The sequence below is a fragment of the Elgaria multicarinata genome, chromosome 1 (genome assembly GCF_023053635.1).
Source record: "Elgaria multicarinata webbii isolate HBS135686 ecotype San Diego chromosome 1, rElgMul1.1.pri, whole genome shotgun sequence".
Lineage (NCBI taxonomy): Eukaryota > Metazoa > Chordata > Lepidosauria > Squamata > Anguidae > Elgaria > Elgaria multicarinata.
Genome location: NC_086171.1, coordinates 88,338,617 through 88,356,018, shown reverse-complemented (window position 1 = coordinate 88,356,018; position 17,402 = coordinate 88,338,617). Strand labels below are relative to the sequence as shown.

The 17,402-nt window shown below is 41.7% G+C and overlaps 2 protein-coding genes across 2 annotated transcripts in view; both read left to right on the top strand.

The window, feature by feature from the left end:
- USO1 (USO1 vesicle transport factor) overlaps nt 1-17,402 on the top strand; it is a 306,934-nt gene that overhangs the window by 277,407 nt on the left and 12,125 nt on the right. The gene's annotated exons all lie outside the window — the stretch shown is intronic.
- On the top strand, nt 1,525-16,616 carry SMIM19 (small integral membrane protein 19). The gene is made up of 3 exons (XM_063131502.1): nt 1,525-1,687; nt 9,279-9,403; nt 14,759-16,616. Exons 1-3 carry the CDS (start codon nt 1,533-1,535, stop codon nt 14,824-14,826), a joined length of 348 nt encoding a protein of 115 aa, XP_062987572.1. The 5' UTR covers nt 1,525-1,532; the 3' UTR covers nt 14,827-16,616.

The following is a 17,402-nucleotide window of genomic DNA, read 5'->3' as shown; positions in this document are numbered from 1 at the left end:
CTGGAACAGGGAGTTCAGAGTATATAACACCGATTCTGGCCCACTTGCATTGGCTGCCTATATGTTTCCGAGCCCAATTCAAGGTGCTGGTTTTAACCTATAAAGCCCTACATGGCTTGGGACCGCAATACCTGATGGAACGCCTCTCCCGACATGAACCTACCCATACACTGCACTCAACATCTAAGGTCCTTCTCCGAGTGCCTACTCTGAAGAAAGCTCGGAGGATGGCAACAAGGGAGAGGGCCTTTTCGGTGGTGCCCCCCCCCCCCCCGACTGTGGAATGATCTCCCCGATGAGGCTCACCTAGCGCCAACATTGTTATCTTTCAGGCGCCAGGTCAAGACTTTTCTCTTCTCCCAGGCATTTAACGGCATTGAACAATGCTAAGTTTGTTTTTTAATGGACCCCAGAACTGTTGTTTTAAATGGATATTGCTGTTTTTATGTCTCTGATGGTTTTTAAATTTTGTATCCTTTTAATGTTTAGTGGATTAAACCTAAGGTTTGCTTGGATTAAACCTAAGGAGGTTCGCTTGGCACCTACATTATATGCTTTTAGATGCCAGGTGAAGACCTTTTTATTCTCCCAGTATTTTAACCTTCTATAAATAAATTTTAACTTGGTGTTTTAAATTTGTAATTTTGCATTGCTGCTGTTTTGATCTGGTTGAGCTTTTATATTATGGTTTTATACTGTTGTTTTATACTTTGAATGTTTTTAATTTTTGTGAACCGCCCAGAGAGCTCCAGCTATTGGGCGGTATAGAAATGTAATAATTAAATAAATATATAAATAGTGGTTTTAGCTTTTGTAAACCGCCCAGAGAGCTTCGGCTGTGGGGCGGTATATAAATTTAATAAATAAATAAATAAACGGTAAATAAATAGTAGCAAATACAGAAGTTCATCCTTTTGTGACAAACCACCCCCCGCCCCACAAAAAAAACCGTGGCTTATTTTGTGGAGAAAATGTAATCAAATACTGTTTTCCCAGTTCTAAAACAGTTAAAGGATTGCTCTCCTAATGCCACTTCAACCCATTATTCCAATATAGCACGTCGTAGGGGAGCTGTGGCTGATAGTGGCTTACAAATTTCCCCTCTACAAAATAGAAAAAAAGGTCAGCCTAAGAAGAACATTGTCCCGACACCCCCCCCTCCCCGTTCAAATGCAAATCCTGCATTCAATTGCATGCAGAAGCCTTGCATGCAGGCACTTCGAAATATTCAAAATCTCAGACTTTCCACGGGGGGGGGGGGGAGGGAGAAGAGTAAACTCCTGTCTTTGCTGCTCCCTTTCTTCCGATGTTGGGTGGGGAAGGGAAAATGATGCTGCCCTAAAATCCTGGGTTTCTCCTTTACATTCTAGCAGGCGGTTTTCAGTTCCACCCGGGCGCCCCAAACGCAAGCTGAACGCTGGGAACTGGGTGCGAGTCTTGCCTTGCGTTCAGCGCCTTCCGTTCCGTGCAGGATGTGACGCCTCCTCTTCCTGCGTTGGGTTCCTCTTGTTTGCAAGATTGTTGCGCTCGCCATGGCCGGTGCCCGGACGCTGGGGGAGAGCGGCGGGGGCGGCGCGGGGGCAGCCGCTGCCATGGACTACTCGGTGCACGAGGCTTGGAACGAAGCTACCAACGTTTACCTGTTGGCGGTGCTGGCCAGCCTGGCCCTCCTGGTCTACGCGCGCAGGTGGGCAATTTCTAAGGCGCAGGAAACGAATAGCAACGCGGAGTCTCTGGCTGAGTTCGGACGACACGCTCATCAACCGAGGGTTGTGGGTTGGGGGTGCGGGGAGGAACCAGGAACCGAATGGGAAACAACCCTTGATTAGCGTGTCGTCCGAACTCAGCTTTTGTCTACTACAGGGGTTGTTCCCAATTAGCTAAGTACTGCGGACCCCGTGTTTTTCAAATGCCAAGCCATGGACCCCCTACTTTTGAAAAATTTGTTATCTCTATGGTAGTTAAGCTGTTTTTGGGAGAAAATAAGGGGTAGCCCCTAATAAGCAAAGGATTTTAGGAATACTAAAAAGGAAAGAAAGGAACCTCTCGTGCAAGCACTGAGCCATTACTGACTCTTGGAGGGACACCAGCTTTCGCTGACGTTTTCTTGGCAGGCCTTGTAGCGGGGTGGTTTGCCGTTACCTTCCCTGGCCATTATTACCTTTCCCCAGCTAACTGGGTACTCATTTTACCGACTTCATAGAATCATAGAATAGCAGAGTTGGAAGGGGCCTACAAGGCCATCGAGTCCAACCCCCTGCTCAATGCAGGAATCCACCCTAAAGCATTCCTGACAGATGGTTGTCCAGCTGCCTCTTGAAGGCCTCTAGTATGGGAGAGCCCACCACCTCCCTAGGTAACTGGTTCCATTGGCGTACTGCTCTAACAGTCAGGAAGTTTTTCCTGATGTCCAGCTGGAATTTGGCTTCCTTTAACTTGAGCCTGTTACCTCAGGAGGATGGAAGGCTGAGTTGACCCAAGCCGACTGCCTGAAACCAGCTTCCACTGGGATCGAACTCAGGCCATGGGGAGACCATAAAATGTGTGATATTTGTGATATTACCGTGCAAAAATGACAATGATTTAGTTAGGAATATAAAGACGAATTCAATTTTACTAACGTCTAGTTTACAATTGAACAAATTATGACCTGTCTAGAAGCTACTAAACCTAAATGTGATGGGAGAAATCATGCCTCTTTTTGTCCCAAACAATCCTTTCCACTTCCGGTTCAATATTTCCTACTTTTAATCTCAAATCTGGATCAACATCGAGCCGATTTCTATGCTTGTTCTTCATAGCTTCGGCTATTGGGCGGTATAAAAATGCAATAAATAATAATAATAATAATAATAATAATAATAATATAACAAAATGTCGAAAATGTTTGTTCACAAAGATATGTGGAACAAAAGGGAACTAGATGTTTTAAAGCTTTTTCACCTAACTTCTTATAATCAGGAAAAGCCTTCACCCAGAATTGGTCCAGTCTATATTCTTTGAAAAATGATTTCAATGAACCATCACAAGTCACGTCAACAAGTGCATCTTGCTCTTCTGCAGATAGAGTTGTTAGTTGTACATCACCACATTCAAAAGGATTCCTTCTCCATGAGTTTTCAGGATTAGGTGCAGGGAAGTAATCTCTGAAGCTAGTCGCTAAATCACGCAGGTGCTTTTGCGCATGACATCACCGTTGAAGCAAACGGAGCGTAGGAGATGGCGTATTTTCTTTTATTAAAAAGCGGACCTTGCAGAGCTAATATGTGAATGGTGCCACGGACCCCCTGGGTGGGTTACATGGACATCCTGAGGTCCGCGGACCACCAATTGGGAACCACTGGTTTACTAGTTAAAAGTGTTTAAAAGCGCTTCACGTACATTACAGCACAGGTAATCATTACAGCCCCTCTGTCAGGTAGGTCACTGTAACTTCCTCATTTTGCAAATGCAGGGCTGAGGCAGAGAGTGGCAGGACTAAGCCCCTCTGGTAAAATTATCACTGAAGTGAGATCTAAACGAAAGGCTTCTTGATTCGCAGCTCCTTCTCAGCCATTATTATTATTATTATTTTCGTTTTTCTTCATGGTGGTTCCTCCTCTTCTACATGTCAGGTTGGGATATTCCAAAGTTTCTGCCAATTTGGTTATATGGCAGGTCTGGAGATGGTGATTGTTACAGCAGCATCAGTATAAATAATGATTATTTACAGGGTAATGTAAGAAAAGAGCTGGTCACTGCTCTGAGGAGTTTAATGTCTAAGGTTATATGCATACAATCCTTCCTATGTTCTGTACCTTTCTGTCTTTTTCTCTTCTCTGCTGAGTAGCTTTTGCTGCCTTACGTTTCACAGGGCTTTGCATCCTTCCTGCGCTCTTTTTCTGCAACTCACAATTCCATGGAGGGAGGATCCTCAATATTGTTCTTTCTGGTGGGCCCATTGCAGTACAGAAGAGTACCACTTGCTTCTATAAGTCTCCTGCTTTGATTTTTCAGAGATTCTATATTCCTTTAAGGTTCATCCCATTTTCTTGAAGAAAGGAGCCTAATATCACTCCACACAGTGTGCTCTTTTTACCTAGCCATCATAACTTCGGAGCCTGTATCCCCTATATTTATTTATATTTATTAGCAATATTTATATATCTCATCTGAAACAAATTCCAAAGCAGTTTTAAGTGATTATTGTCTATCTATATCTATATGTTTTTCAGACACATCCCTGGTGATAAATCAGTACTCACTACATGCTAGCTTCTCTCTTCTCTCTCTCTCCCCTCCCCCCCGCAATGAAGGACCAAGTATCTCACTTTATAGAGCTCTAGTAAAGTAAGTGAGTTTTAGAAAGCCAATGGGACTGTTCAGACAACACACTAAGCCATGGTCAGGCCGCTAACCCTTTTTGCAGCAAATGGTTAGTGAGCATGTTTAAACCATGGTTATGTAGCCACCACGGTTAGGAATGGTTCCTACGACATGCTAAGCCATAATGTTTAGCTCAATGTGCTTAACCACTGTGTTGTCTGAACAAGATCAATGTGGCAAAATGGCTGTTGTGGAATTTGTTAGGGTACCCTTGAATAGTCTTGCTCTTTTTCTGAGAAGTTTGAGATATGGGAGTTCGGCCCTTGCAAAGTGAAAGCCAGGAATATCAAGCTGGCTAAACCTTACTGATTGTGTAAGACAGGTTCTGTCTCCTGGACCCAACTTTGCCGCTTGAATCTCAGATGACAACAATACCTAGTTGTTCATTTTTCCAGCTTTGTTTAAGTGTTGGCTGCAGCCTTCATTTGGCAATGGAAACTGTTATGATTCATGCCTTGGTAATCGCTAGATTTTGTACTCCATGTGGGGTTGCGTCTGAAGACTTCAGGAACTACAGCTGGTCCAGAATGTAGAGGCCATAATTGTGGCTGGAGCTATCCTAAAGGATCATATTGCACCTATTTTAAAGAGCTGTATTGGCTACTAGTTGTTTCTGATCACAATGTAGTCTTAAAAACCTGATATAGTCTGTCTTATTAAAGGAGCACTTCTTCTTAAATATCCCTCCTTATATATAGCAATCTTTTGAAGAAGACTTCTGATTCTTCCACCATCTGAGGTACAGGGAATAGTTTCAACATCTAGGACTGTTTTGATGGTGGAACTTGGACTGTAGAACTCTCTGCACATAGTGAACAGGCAAATCCCACAACTGGAAGAAAGTCTCCCCTAACCTCCGCTGGCATGTTTTAGATATTTACTGAAAATGTATCTGTTTACTTTGGCTTTTTCCCGGTTGTGAACTATCTTTGAACCTACCTTTAATATAATATTTTTGTGTGTTTGTTTTGGTTTTCCTTTGTAAACCACTTAGGGATTTGTTAAATGAAAAGCAGTATATAAATATTGCTAACAACAGTAATAATAACAACTCTTGCCAATATATAGATAGCCTAGCTACAGTTATCCATGCTCTGATAACCTCTCGTTTGGATTACTGCAATGCGTTATACGTGGGGCTGCCTTTGAAAATGGTCTGGAAGCTACAGCTGGTACAAAACAGGGCAGCCCGTTTACTAACAGGGACTGGCTGGCGAGATCACATTATGCCAGTCCTTTTACAACTTCATTGGCTGCTAGTCCAGGTCCCGGCCCGATTCAAAGTGCTGGTATTGACATTTAAAGCCCTAAACGGTTTGGGGCCAGGTTATTTGAAGGAACACCTTCTCCCATATGTACCTGCCCGGACCTTAAAATCATCTACAGGGGCCCTTCTCCATGAGCCCCTGCCAAAGGAAGTGAGGCAGGTGGCTACTAGGAGGAGGGCCTTCTCCGCTGTGGCACCCCGGCTGTGGAATGAGCTCCCCAGAGAGGTCCGCCTGGCGCCTACACTGTACTCCTTTCGTCGCCAGCTGAAGACCTTCTTATTCTCTCAATATTTTAACAGTTAATTTTAACTTAAATTTAAATTTTACTGTTCTAACTTTGTATTTTAATTTTATATTGATTAAATATTATATTATAATATTTATAATATTATATTTATAATATTTATAATATTATATTGATTAAATATTATATTGATTATGTCTGACAGGCACCATTGGGAGTGCCAATGTTAAATCCAGTGATGCATGAGTGAATTGCTCTCACAATGAGACTGATTTGCACTGATTTTAATCTGTACAGCACCATGTACATTGATGGTGCTGTATAAATAAATAAATAAATAAATAAATAAATAATAATAATAATAATTATATCAATTTTGCTGCGTGGTTTTATCCTGGTTGTGCTTTTTATACTGTATTTTTGGTATTTGTGCTTTTAACCTGTTGGTTGTTTTATTATGGTTTTAATTTTTGTGAACCGCCCAGAGAGCTTCGGCTATTGGGTGGTATAAAAATATAATAAATAAATTAATAAAATTTTAAAAAATCAAAAGGCAGGGAAGAACAGCTCTCTTCCTCAGGGTGCTTGTGTAATGGAATTTCATCTGTACTAGCTGTTATTGCCCTGATTCCCACAACTTGAAAATCCACAATGGCTTCTCTCTCATGGTGGGTTGTCACGTTGTGTGAACCCAACATGGTTTCTGTAGGGTGGCTTATTTTTTCACAAACAAGCCACCCTGAGAAACCATCACTTTTTTTAAAAAATTTTTTTTAGGGTTGCTCATATCCTTAGTGGTTTGCTGAGTTATCCAAACCTGGCAGAACAATTCTATTATAGGTTGCTAGGAATGGCTAGAGAGCCGCCCAGGCAAAGCAGCAAAAATCTCTGCTGCTTTTTGCGATCCCGCTTGTGCCACTGTTATTCTCCCTACTCTGCACCCTCCACCTCGTGCCCCTAAAAATCGTGAAGAAAGGACACCAGTGAGTGTCCCAAACATGTTCACAACGTTTAAAAATTATTTTTATTTTGGATCTTGCGCAAGTGCATAAGCGGCTGTCATTTGCTCCTTAACATTTCTGCGATTTCCCCCTGTGTGTTCCTGCTTTGCCATAAGATTAATATCTGTTTTCTGATCCCATTCACTGCTCTGTGACCCATATCTAGATGCCGGCAATAGAGGGAGGCGACAAGCTGGAAGGGAGCCGAAAGCAGTTGGAGGGAAAGGCACTTTACCAGCAGTTGTTCATACTTCAGTATAAAGCGAAGGTGTTTGCTAGTGAGAGCTAGCAACTGTAGGAGGTGATAAGCAGGAACCGGAATAGGGAGCCAAAAGTGGCTGGAGAGAAGGCGTTTTTGCCAGCAGGTGTTCTTAACTTTGGAGTGGGTGTGCTTGCTTTAGAGCAGCCTTCCTCAACCTGGGGCGCTCCAGATGTGTTGGACTGCAACTCCCAGAATGCCCCAGCAGGCTGGGGCATTCTGGGAGTTGCAGTCCAACACATCTGGAGCGCCCCAGGTTGAGGAAGGCTGCTTTAGAGTAACACAAAGCTTTTTTTCCCCTTTAAGGTGTTTGCTAGCTAGCAACTTAAGCACCAAAGGGGAATACGGGGATTCTTGGCTAAATATCGAAGAGGTGGAGGTGCTTTGGGAGTGGGTATGCTTACTTTAGAGTCATGTGAAGTAGCCTTTTTTTTAAAAAAAGATGTTCGCCAGTTAGTAATCTAAGCGCTGAAGAGGGGCATGAGGGGATGCTTGGCTAAATATAGGAGAGGCTGATTTGCACAACAGTGAAAATCCTTGAAAGAAAAAGGGGGAAAAAACTGGTGAACATGTTCGTAAGGGCTCAGAACATGAATTCTATTTGGTGAGCAGATGTGGGGTGGTGGTGGTGGTGAGGGAAGGAATTTCCCTCTGTAGCAGCAGCAGCAATCCAAGGCAATGAGGAGTCCTGCCTCAAAGGCGCCTGGGATATGTGCCAGAGCTGGCAGGAAGTCTGAGGGGGAGAACAAGGCAAGGCAAGCCTTTGAGTGTTGGGGTTGTTCAGCGAACAACCAACATGTTTATTTTTATTTATTACATTTATATACCGCCCCATAGCTGAAGCTCTCTGGGCGGTTTACAAACCTTGGGGGCTTATTCGCAGGGTGATGTAGTGTGACGTGTGAACCTGCCCGTTATGTTTAGGTTTTTTTTGGGGGGGGGGTATTTATTATTTGTTGAATTTATTTATTTATTTATTTATTACATTTCTATACCACCCAATAGCCGGAGCTCTCTGGGCGGTTCACAAAAATTAAAAACATTCAAAGTATAAAACAACAGTATAAAACCATAATATAAAATACAGTGTAAAAGCTCAACCAGATAAAAACAGCAGCAATGTGAAATTACAAATTTAAAACACCAAGTTAAAATTTATTTATAGACTGTTAAAATACTGGGAGAATAAAAAGGCGTCTAAAAACATATAATGTAGGTGCCAAGAGAACCTCCTTAGGGAGCTCATTCCACAGCCGCGGTGCCACAGCAGAGAAGGCCCTCCTCCTGGTAGCCACCTGCCTCACTTCCTTTGGCAGGGGCTCGTGGAGAAGGACCCCTGAGGATGAAAGGTTTGTGAGATTTATTTTAACAAGAAATACAACTGACAATACAAGATATACCGTATTTCTTCAATTCTAAGACGCCATTGATTATAAGACGCACACTAATTTCAGTACCACCAACAGAAAAAAAAACTTTGATTCTAAGAAATAATAAACGCACCCACGATTCTAAGATGCACCCCATTTTTAGAGATGTTTATATTGGGGGAAAAGTGTGTCTTAGAATTGAAGAAATACGGTATATAAAAATAAACCTTCATTTCCCATGGTTTGCTCCATCCCACCTCTTTAGTTCACTGACAAATGTTAAGTTCTGTGTCTTACATATTAAATAAGGGTAGGCAAACCTTTTGGGTCTGTGGGCATATTTTACTATTTCCTCCCCTACTTCCTGTTTCCTTCCTCTCCCCTTGCTATCCCCCACCCCCATTCATGACCCCTTTCTTCCTCCTCTTTCCCCCTTCTTCCCCCTATTTCCTTCTTCCTCCCCCCCCCCCCCATGACCCCCTTTGGGGGGAAGAAAGACAAAGTACTGGCAGGAGGAAGGAAAGACTGCTGAGGAGGGCTGAGGGTGAAAAAAGGGCAGGATGTCTGGCAGGCACCACTAGGAGTGCCAATGTTAAATCCAATGATGCATGAGTGAATTGCTTTCACAATGAGACTGATTTGCACTGATTATGCTATAGATTGTCCTCAACCTCCCCCCACCCTCGCCATTCGTTGGTGACTCCACTTACAAGTAGAGGAAACATTATATCTGTTACATTATTTACATTTTCTTGTCTTTTTGGATTTCAGAAATAAAAGGAAGATCATGAGGATTTTTACACTACCCCCAACAGTAGAAATACCAGCTGAGCCAAACTTTTATGACAGTGTGAAAAAAGTTCGTCTACGACAGCAGTTAGAAATGTATTCTATTGGTAAGTGTACGTCTGATCTCTTGGAGAACTTAAATCAAAAATAAATCTGCCAGAATCATAATGCCTTATTAAAATCTTACACATTTGGAATACTGACTACACTTCTGGTCACTGCATCTCAAGGAAATATTGTTGAGCTGGGAAAGGTGCAACTCTTTGCACCTTTGAGGGGCTGGAGCAACTCTCTTATGAGGAAAGGATATAACATTTGGGGCTTTTTAGTTTAGAGAAAAGGCAAATGAGGGGGAGTATGGTAGAGGTGCATAAAATTATGCATGGTGTGGATAACATGGATAGAGAAGTCTTTCTCATAATATTTAGAATCGAGGTCATCCAATGAAGCTGAATGCTGGGAGATTTAGGACAGATAAACGGAATTACTTCACTCAGCACATAGACTATATACTTAGATGGCTATATATTATCTCCACTTTCAGAGGCAGTATGGTGGAATCATAGAATTGGAAGGGGCCTACAAGGCCATCAAGTCTTACGTCCTGTTGTGGGCTCCCTTTACACATCTGTCTGGGCACTGTGGGAACAGAATGCTGGACTAGATAGCCCTTTGGGTCTGATTAAGCCTCACTCTTCTTATATTAAAGGTCTCAGCAAATTGCATATCCTATTTAATTACAATTTCGTGTGAAACATAGACTGTTTATTTTTTATTTATTTATTACATTTCTATACTGCCCAATAGCCGGAGCTCTCTGGGCGGTTCACAAAAATTAAAAACATTCAAAGTATAAAACAACAGTATAAAACCATAATATAAAATACAATATAAAAGCTCAACCAGATAAAAACAGCAGCAATGCAAAATTACAAATTTAAAACACCAAGTTAAAATTTATTTATAGACTGTTAAAATGCTGGGAGAATAAAAAGGTCTTCACCTGGCGTCTAAAAGCCTATAATGTAGGTGCCAAGTGAACCTCCTTAGGGAGCTCATTCCACAGCCAGGGTGCCACAGCAGAGAAGGCCCTCCTCCTGGTAGCCACCTGCCTCACTTCCTTTGGCAGGGGCTCACGGAGAAGGACCCCTGAGGATGACCTTAGGGTCCAGGCAGGTACATACGGGAGGAGGCGTTCCTTCAGATAGCCTGGCCCCAAGCCGTTTAGGGCTTTAAATGTTAATACCAGGACTTTGAATCGGGCCCGGACCTGCACTGGCAGCCAATGAAGCTGGAAAAGGACTGGCGTGATGTGGTCTCGTCGGCCAGTCCCTGTTAGTAATCGTGCTGCCCTGTTTTGTACCAGCTGAAGTTTCCGGACCGTTTTCAAAGGCAGCCCCACGTATAACACATTGCAGTAATCCAAACGAGAGGTTATCAGAGCATGGATAACTGTAGCTAGGCTATCTGTCCAGATAAGGGCGCAGTTGGTATATCAGCCTAAGCTGATAAAAGGTGCTCTTTGCCACTGAGTTCACCTGTGCAAATTAGAATCTTGAAATTAAATTAGACTCAAATTAGAATCTTGATAATAGCAGTGTCTGACGTTAAGAACATAAGAAATGCCATGTTGGATCAGACTGAGGGTCCATCTAGTCCACCAGTCTGTTCACACAGTGGCTAAACAGCTGTTGACCAGGGACCAGCAAAGCAGGACCCGGATCAATGGCACCCTCCCACCCATGTTCCCCAACAAATGGTGCATATAGGCTTACCGCCTCAGATACTGGAGGTAGCACATAGCCATCAGGGCTAGTAGCCATTGATAGCCTTCTCCTCCAGGAATTTATCCAACCCCCTTTAAAGCCATCTAAATTGGTGGCCATCGCTATGTCTTGTGGTAGTGAGTTCCGTAGTTTAACTATTCAATGTGTGAGGAAGTACTTCCTTTTATTTGTCCTGAATCTCCCACTGATCAGCTTCATGGGATGACCTTGGATTGTAATATTATGGGAGAGGGAGAAAAATGTCTCCCTATCCGCATTCTCCATACCATGCAGAATTTTGTACAGCTCTATCATGTCTCCCCTTAGCCTCCTTTTTTCCAAGCTAAACAATCCCAGCTGTTGTAATCCTCCCTCATAGGGGGAGATGCTCCAGCCCCTTGGTTATTTTAGTTTCCCTTTCCTGCACTTTTTCGAGCTCTATAATATCTTTTTTTAGGTGTGGTGACCCAAACTGTACACAGTATTCTAAGTGTGGTCGCACCATAGATTTGTATAAGGGCAGTATGATACTGGCCGTTTTATTCTCAATTCCTTTTCTAATAATGCCTAAGATGGAATTTGCCTTCTTTACAGCAGCCACACACTGGGTAGACGTTTTCATTGATCTGTTCACCACAACCCCAAGATCTCTTTCTTGTTCAGTCATCACCAGCTCAGATCCCATCAGGTTATACTTGAAGTTGGGTTTTTTGCCCCGACGTGCATCACCTTACACTTGCTTACATTGAACCGCATCTGCCATTTGGATGCCCTCTCTCCCAGCTTGGAGAGATCCCTTTGGAGCTCTTCACAATCCCTTTGCGTTTTAACAACCTTAAATAATTTGGTGTCATTGACAAACTTGGCCACATCACTGCTGACTCCTAATTCCAGATCATTTATGAACAAGTTGAAAAGAATTGGTCCCAATACCGATCCCACTATTTACTTCCCTTCATCGGGAGAATTGACCATTTATTCCTACTCTCTGCTTTCTGTTCTTTAACCAGTTACCGATCCATAAGAGGACCTCTCCCCTTATTCCATGTCTGCTAAATTTATTCAGGAGTCTTTGGTGTTGGACTTTATCAAAAGCCTTTTGGAAGTCCAAGTAAACAGTGTTCACCACTGTCTACATGTTTGTTGACACTCTCAAAGAATTCTAGTGTATTAGTGAGACAGGACTTGCCTTTGCGGAAGCCATGTTGATTCTTCTTCAGCAGGACCTGCCCTTCTATTTGCTTACTGATTTTGTCTCTAATAATGTTTTCAACCAATTTACCTGGAACAGATGTAAAGCTATATTTATTTATATCCTGCCTCTTCCCCAATACTGGGACTCAAGGCGGTTTACAAGATTAAAATATATACAATTAAAACATATAAATATAAATGTACAAAAGTTAAAATAGAATTAAACCCCTGTAATATTAAAAACAGTTTCAATTTTATAAAGAAGAAAATCACAAAAAATCCAATACATTAATACAGATCCAGAGTATTCCCAAAGGCCTGCCAGAACATTTTTAATTTTTGGGGGGCCTGCCTCCAAAAGTGTAACAAGGAAGGAGCCAGTCTAGCTTCCTTGGGAAAGGAGTTCCAGAGCCTTAGAGCAGCCACTGAGAAGGCACTCTTTTGGGTACCCTTTGGGCATGCTTAAGATGATGGTGGGACTGAGAGAAAGGCCTCCCCTGATGATCCCAGAGCATGAACCAGCTCATATGGGAGAATACAGTCTTTCGGATAACCTGGACTCAAGCTGTAACCAGCACTTTGAATTGTGCTTGGAAACAGACCAGAAGCCAGTGGAGCTGTTGGGACAGGGGAATTGTCTGCTCCCTGTAACCAGCCCTGTCAACAATCTGGCTGCAGCTCTTTGAACCAGCTGAAGTTTCTGAACACTCTTCAAAGGCAGCTCCACGTAGAGTGCGTTACAGTAATCCAAACAGGATGTAACTAAGGCCAGGTCAGACATCTCTAGGAACGGGCACAGCTGGTGCGCTAGCTTTACCTGTGCAAATGCACTCCTGGCCACCGCTGAGATCTGCAATCTCCTTCTTTAACTCCATTGTCATCCAGCAGTCCCACTGCTTCCCTAGCTGGTTTCCTGCTTCTGAAATAGTTAAAGAATTCTTTATTGTTGGTCTTGATATTGTTAGCAATACGCTCTGCAAAATGCTTTTTTGTGTGTTTCTTATTGACTGCTTGCAGCGCCTTTGTGCCAGCTTGTGCTCCCTTTTATTTTCCTCACTTGGGCAAGACTTCCATTTTCTGAAGGAAGCCCTCTTTTCTACAATAGCTTCCTTGACACTGCTTGTTAACCATGCTGGTGACCTCTTGGACTTATGCTACCTTTCCTAACCTGTGGAATACATTTTAGTTGAGCTTCTATTATTGCTCTTTTGAGTAAGCTCCATGTATTTTCCAAGGATTGAACAGTTTGGTTTAAAAGCTGTTCTGCCACCTTTTTTATGTTTAGCACCAGCAGTCTGTTTCCATTTTGGTTTAAGTGCAGCCCCGCCCCTCTTGTACAGGCCTGGCTTGTCCCAAAATGTTCTCTGATGCCTAACAAATCTGAACCCCTCCTCCCTGCACCACTGTTCTCATCCATGCATTGAGATTTCTCAGCTGCGCCTGTCTAGTTGGCCCTGTGCATGGAACTGGTAGTATTTCAGAGAAAGCCGCCTTGGTGGTCCTGGATTTCAACCTCCTGCCTAGCAACCTAAATTTGGCTTCCAGGACCTCATCACTCCATTTCCCTACATCGTTGGACAATCCACGACAACTGATTCCACCCCAGCACTGACTACTATGCTACGTAGACGCACTGCATAGATTTGTGGTGCTGTTAAAAATTCATATATTTTGAAACCCTTCACAGGAAAAATGTTCCAATTGTTTTTAAACTTATGAAAGTGTAGCTCCCTTCTCTTGCTGCGTATTGTAAAGAGGTACAGGAGGAATGAGCACATCAAAATAGGAGTATTGTGGAATATCATATATGTAGCAGCACAATATGTGCATAAATTCAATTAGGTGACAAATTCAATTAATTATTGCTCACTGTTGTGCCGTTGAATCTTGACACCAACTTTGCTGAGATTTGTAGTAGGCTCTGAGCCTCTTCCCACATCTCTTATTGTGCTTCCATTGCATCTCCCACTTCTCTCTCCAAACAAATGCAAAAACAGTGCAAGTTCCCACGTATAGCCTTAAAATCGAATTTGGCTGGCAGGTTCTGGGCATGAATATGCAAGTTATTTCTGACTGTCCTGTTATTGCCAAACATGTGTTATAAGGGTTCCCGCTTAAAGGCAGTTAAAAATAATTTTAAATGAAAATAAATATATCATATATATATATATATGATTGTATATACATTACTTACAATCATTAAAGGATGTGCTAAGAATTGCTACCATTATTAAAAATGGACATTTGGCACTTGTGACTTAAGGCAAATTTTGATCTTAAAATGTGTGTATTGAAAATTGCTAAGCTTGTACTTCAGTTTGTCACAGATAAAAACTAGGTTTGAAGTAGATAATGTATTATGAAAATAATTATTTTCTTACAATGGACAGAAGGGATTTAGCAGAGCAATTCTATGTATGTTTATTTTGAAGTGGGACTTATTTTCTAATAAGTATGTTTAGGATTGCAACCTAAGATATCTAAATCCATTTATTTTTCTAGCAAGGAAATATGACCATCAACAGCAACCACAAAAACAGACTGATAGTGTACAGCTTTTGGTGGAGTGAAGCCTTGAATCTCTGAAGTCAAGAGGATGCTGAGGATGACAGAGCATTTGGGATGTAGTCACTTCAATGTAACTTTCATTGTTATAGTCGTTTAAATTTGTAGTGATTGCATACAGTATCAATTGATAGCCCCTGCACAAATGTACAATGAATGTTCTCTGAAACCTGAAAAATGAATGTGGCTAATACATATTGTTCCTGTTTTCTGGTTTTGTATTGCAAATTATTTCCAGTAAAACCAGAAGCTTATAGGAGCATTGAGGTATTAAGTTTGGGTATTGACATATGACATGGTATCTGGTGTGTCACAACGCTGTCAATAAATTGGTGCTGGCAATGAACCAAACGTCTTCTACTGAGAGGCTTAGAGTAAATACCAAATATCCTGGTTGGGTAAAAGAATATAGAAGAAGGGATGAATATCTTGGGAGATGCACAGCTTCCAGTTTTGACTTAAGTAAATATTGGTATGTAGAACAAAAAGTAGTGCTGTGCCTAACATGCTGGTTTCTTTCAGCCCATCCCACCTGCCAAATAAGCCAAAATGCTCGCAATGATTTTCAGGTATAGACTCCACAGGGCATGAATATTTTTGCATTTACCCAATCAGTTTTTCCCCTTGTGTTCTATGCTATGAATTTTATTGTTTATTTTTAAAGGTCAGGATACTTCCATTTAAGACTACTTTGGACTATTGAACTTGGTGGAACTAAGCTGTTAAATATGAATACTCACGCCTAAGTAGTTGGTAGTTGATAGGTCATAGACCTAAGTTAAAATAAATTGAAAATGTTTTTGAAAAATCTCCACTTGATAAAGTTTGTAATTTTTTATGCAGGTGGTAGAAGCAGCTTTTCTTTCTCCATTCTAAATGGCACCATAAAGGGATGTTAGAATACAGGGCAATAGCTTTAGTGTTTACAGCTAGAACTGCTTAGAAAACAGATCCACCAGTAATGGTCAGTTATAGTTTATTAGTTTACAGATATGTTGGACAAAACTGATGGTGGAATTATAAAGTGAATTGTCACAAAGAAGTTATATGCAGGTGCTCATAAATATCTGAAGAAATATGAAAAACCTGTTTGACTTGGGCATGCTTGAAAACTGAATATTTGATTGACTAAATTATAAGTTGCGTTTCTAGGTGGGTAGAATGTTTCCAACTGTAGGCCAAAATAAAGAGGCAAATTTATAAGTTTCTGCCTAGTGTTAAATAGCCAGTTCTGACATATTGTTTTCCCATGTATGCTCTCCTTTTCCTAAATTGCTGTCCTGTGCTTAAACTCTTGTGGGGAAGATATGTGTTCAATATCTGAGCACAGCAAGGGATTTTTCAAGTCTCTGAGGAAAACCAGTCAGACAGCAGCAGCATGCTCACATCATGATGGAACAGGATTTGATGTTGTTGTTTTGGTAGATGCAAGACTTGTCACCACATCTGCATATATGGTACAACGTTATGTCAGCATTTAGCTCACATATCTTGGCTGCAACAATTTCTATGACAATGTACTAACAACAGATTTAAGTGATACAGATGAATTTCTCATGCTGTATATGTCTGAAAACAAAAGTACATCCATCTGTTCTTTGACTTTGCTTTGTGAATTTAGGGTTGTATAGTATTGTAAAGTAATGAGTTCTCAATTTCTTTGGGCTTTCCAATATTGTTATGAATATCTTTGTTCTTGGTAACTGTAAATGTGCCTCTTGTAAAATGCTTCCAGAGCTCCTATGTATAAAATGTTTGCTTTATTTTTAATAATAGTAAAATACATTTAAAGTTGGATCTGTGTGAAACTTACTTTTTCTAGACTAATGGGAAAGAAATGCATGTGCATATACCTTTATTTCAATAAAAGTATATTCGCTTTATTTTCATTTCTGATACATGAAGTCCATACTGAATTTTTCAACTGTAAAAGTTGAAACACACTTGGCGTGTTTGGATTTTCACCCCATCCCTCCCCCTATTCAAGACACCCCTAAAGTTGTAGCAAAGTCAGTCACCTTAAATGCCGTAGATCTACGCATATCTGGCACCCGATTGCATACAGAAGCGTTGTGGCTTATGGTAGCCCTGCAATGTAATCCACTGTTGTGATGTAATCCACTATTAATATTGTAGTTTAGACACAGGGCTTGGCGGGTTTGGATTTTCACCCTATCCCTCCCCCTATTTCAGACACCCCTAAAGTTGTAACAAAGTCAGTCACCTTAAATGACCTAGATCTACGCATATCTAAGTGGTGGTGCTTAGCCTGAGGGAGGTGTGCGTGTCAAAGCCTTGTGTGCGAGGTGGTGTCGCAGAATTGAGTTCATGCCTCTCCTGACACCCGCTCACTGCGCTCTACATCTAAGGTCCTCTTCCGAGTGCCTACTCCGAGGGAAGCTCGGAGGATGGCAACAAGGGAGAGGGCCTTTTCAGTGGTCTCCCCCCCCCAATTATAGAATGATCTCCCAGATGAGGCTCGCCTGGAGCCTACATTGTTATCTTTTCGGCGCCAGGTTAAGACCTTTCTCTTCTCCCAGGCATTTAACAGCATTAACAACATGAGCTGAGTTTGTTTGTT

Bases quoted from the DNA above. Each gene is read 5' to 3' on its own strand.
- SMIM19 (XM_063131502.1), top strand. From the start codon at position 1,533: ATGGCCGGTGCCCGGACGCTGGGGGAGAGCGGCGGGGGCGGCGCGGGG. The intron at 1,688-9,278 runs GTGGGCAATTTC...TTTGGATTTCAG, and splicing joins CTCCTGGTCTACGCGCGCAG to AAATAAAAGGAAGATCATGA. The intron at 9,404-14,758 runs GTAAGTGTACGT...TTATTTTTCTAG, and splicing joins GTTAGAAATGTATTCTATTG to CAAGGAAATATGACCATCAA.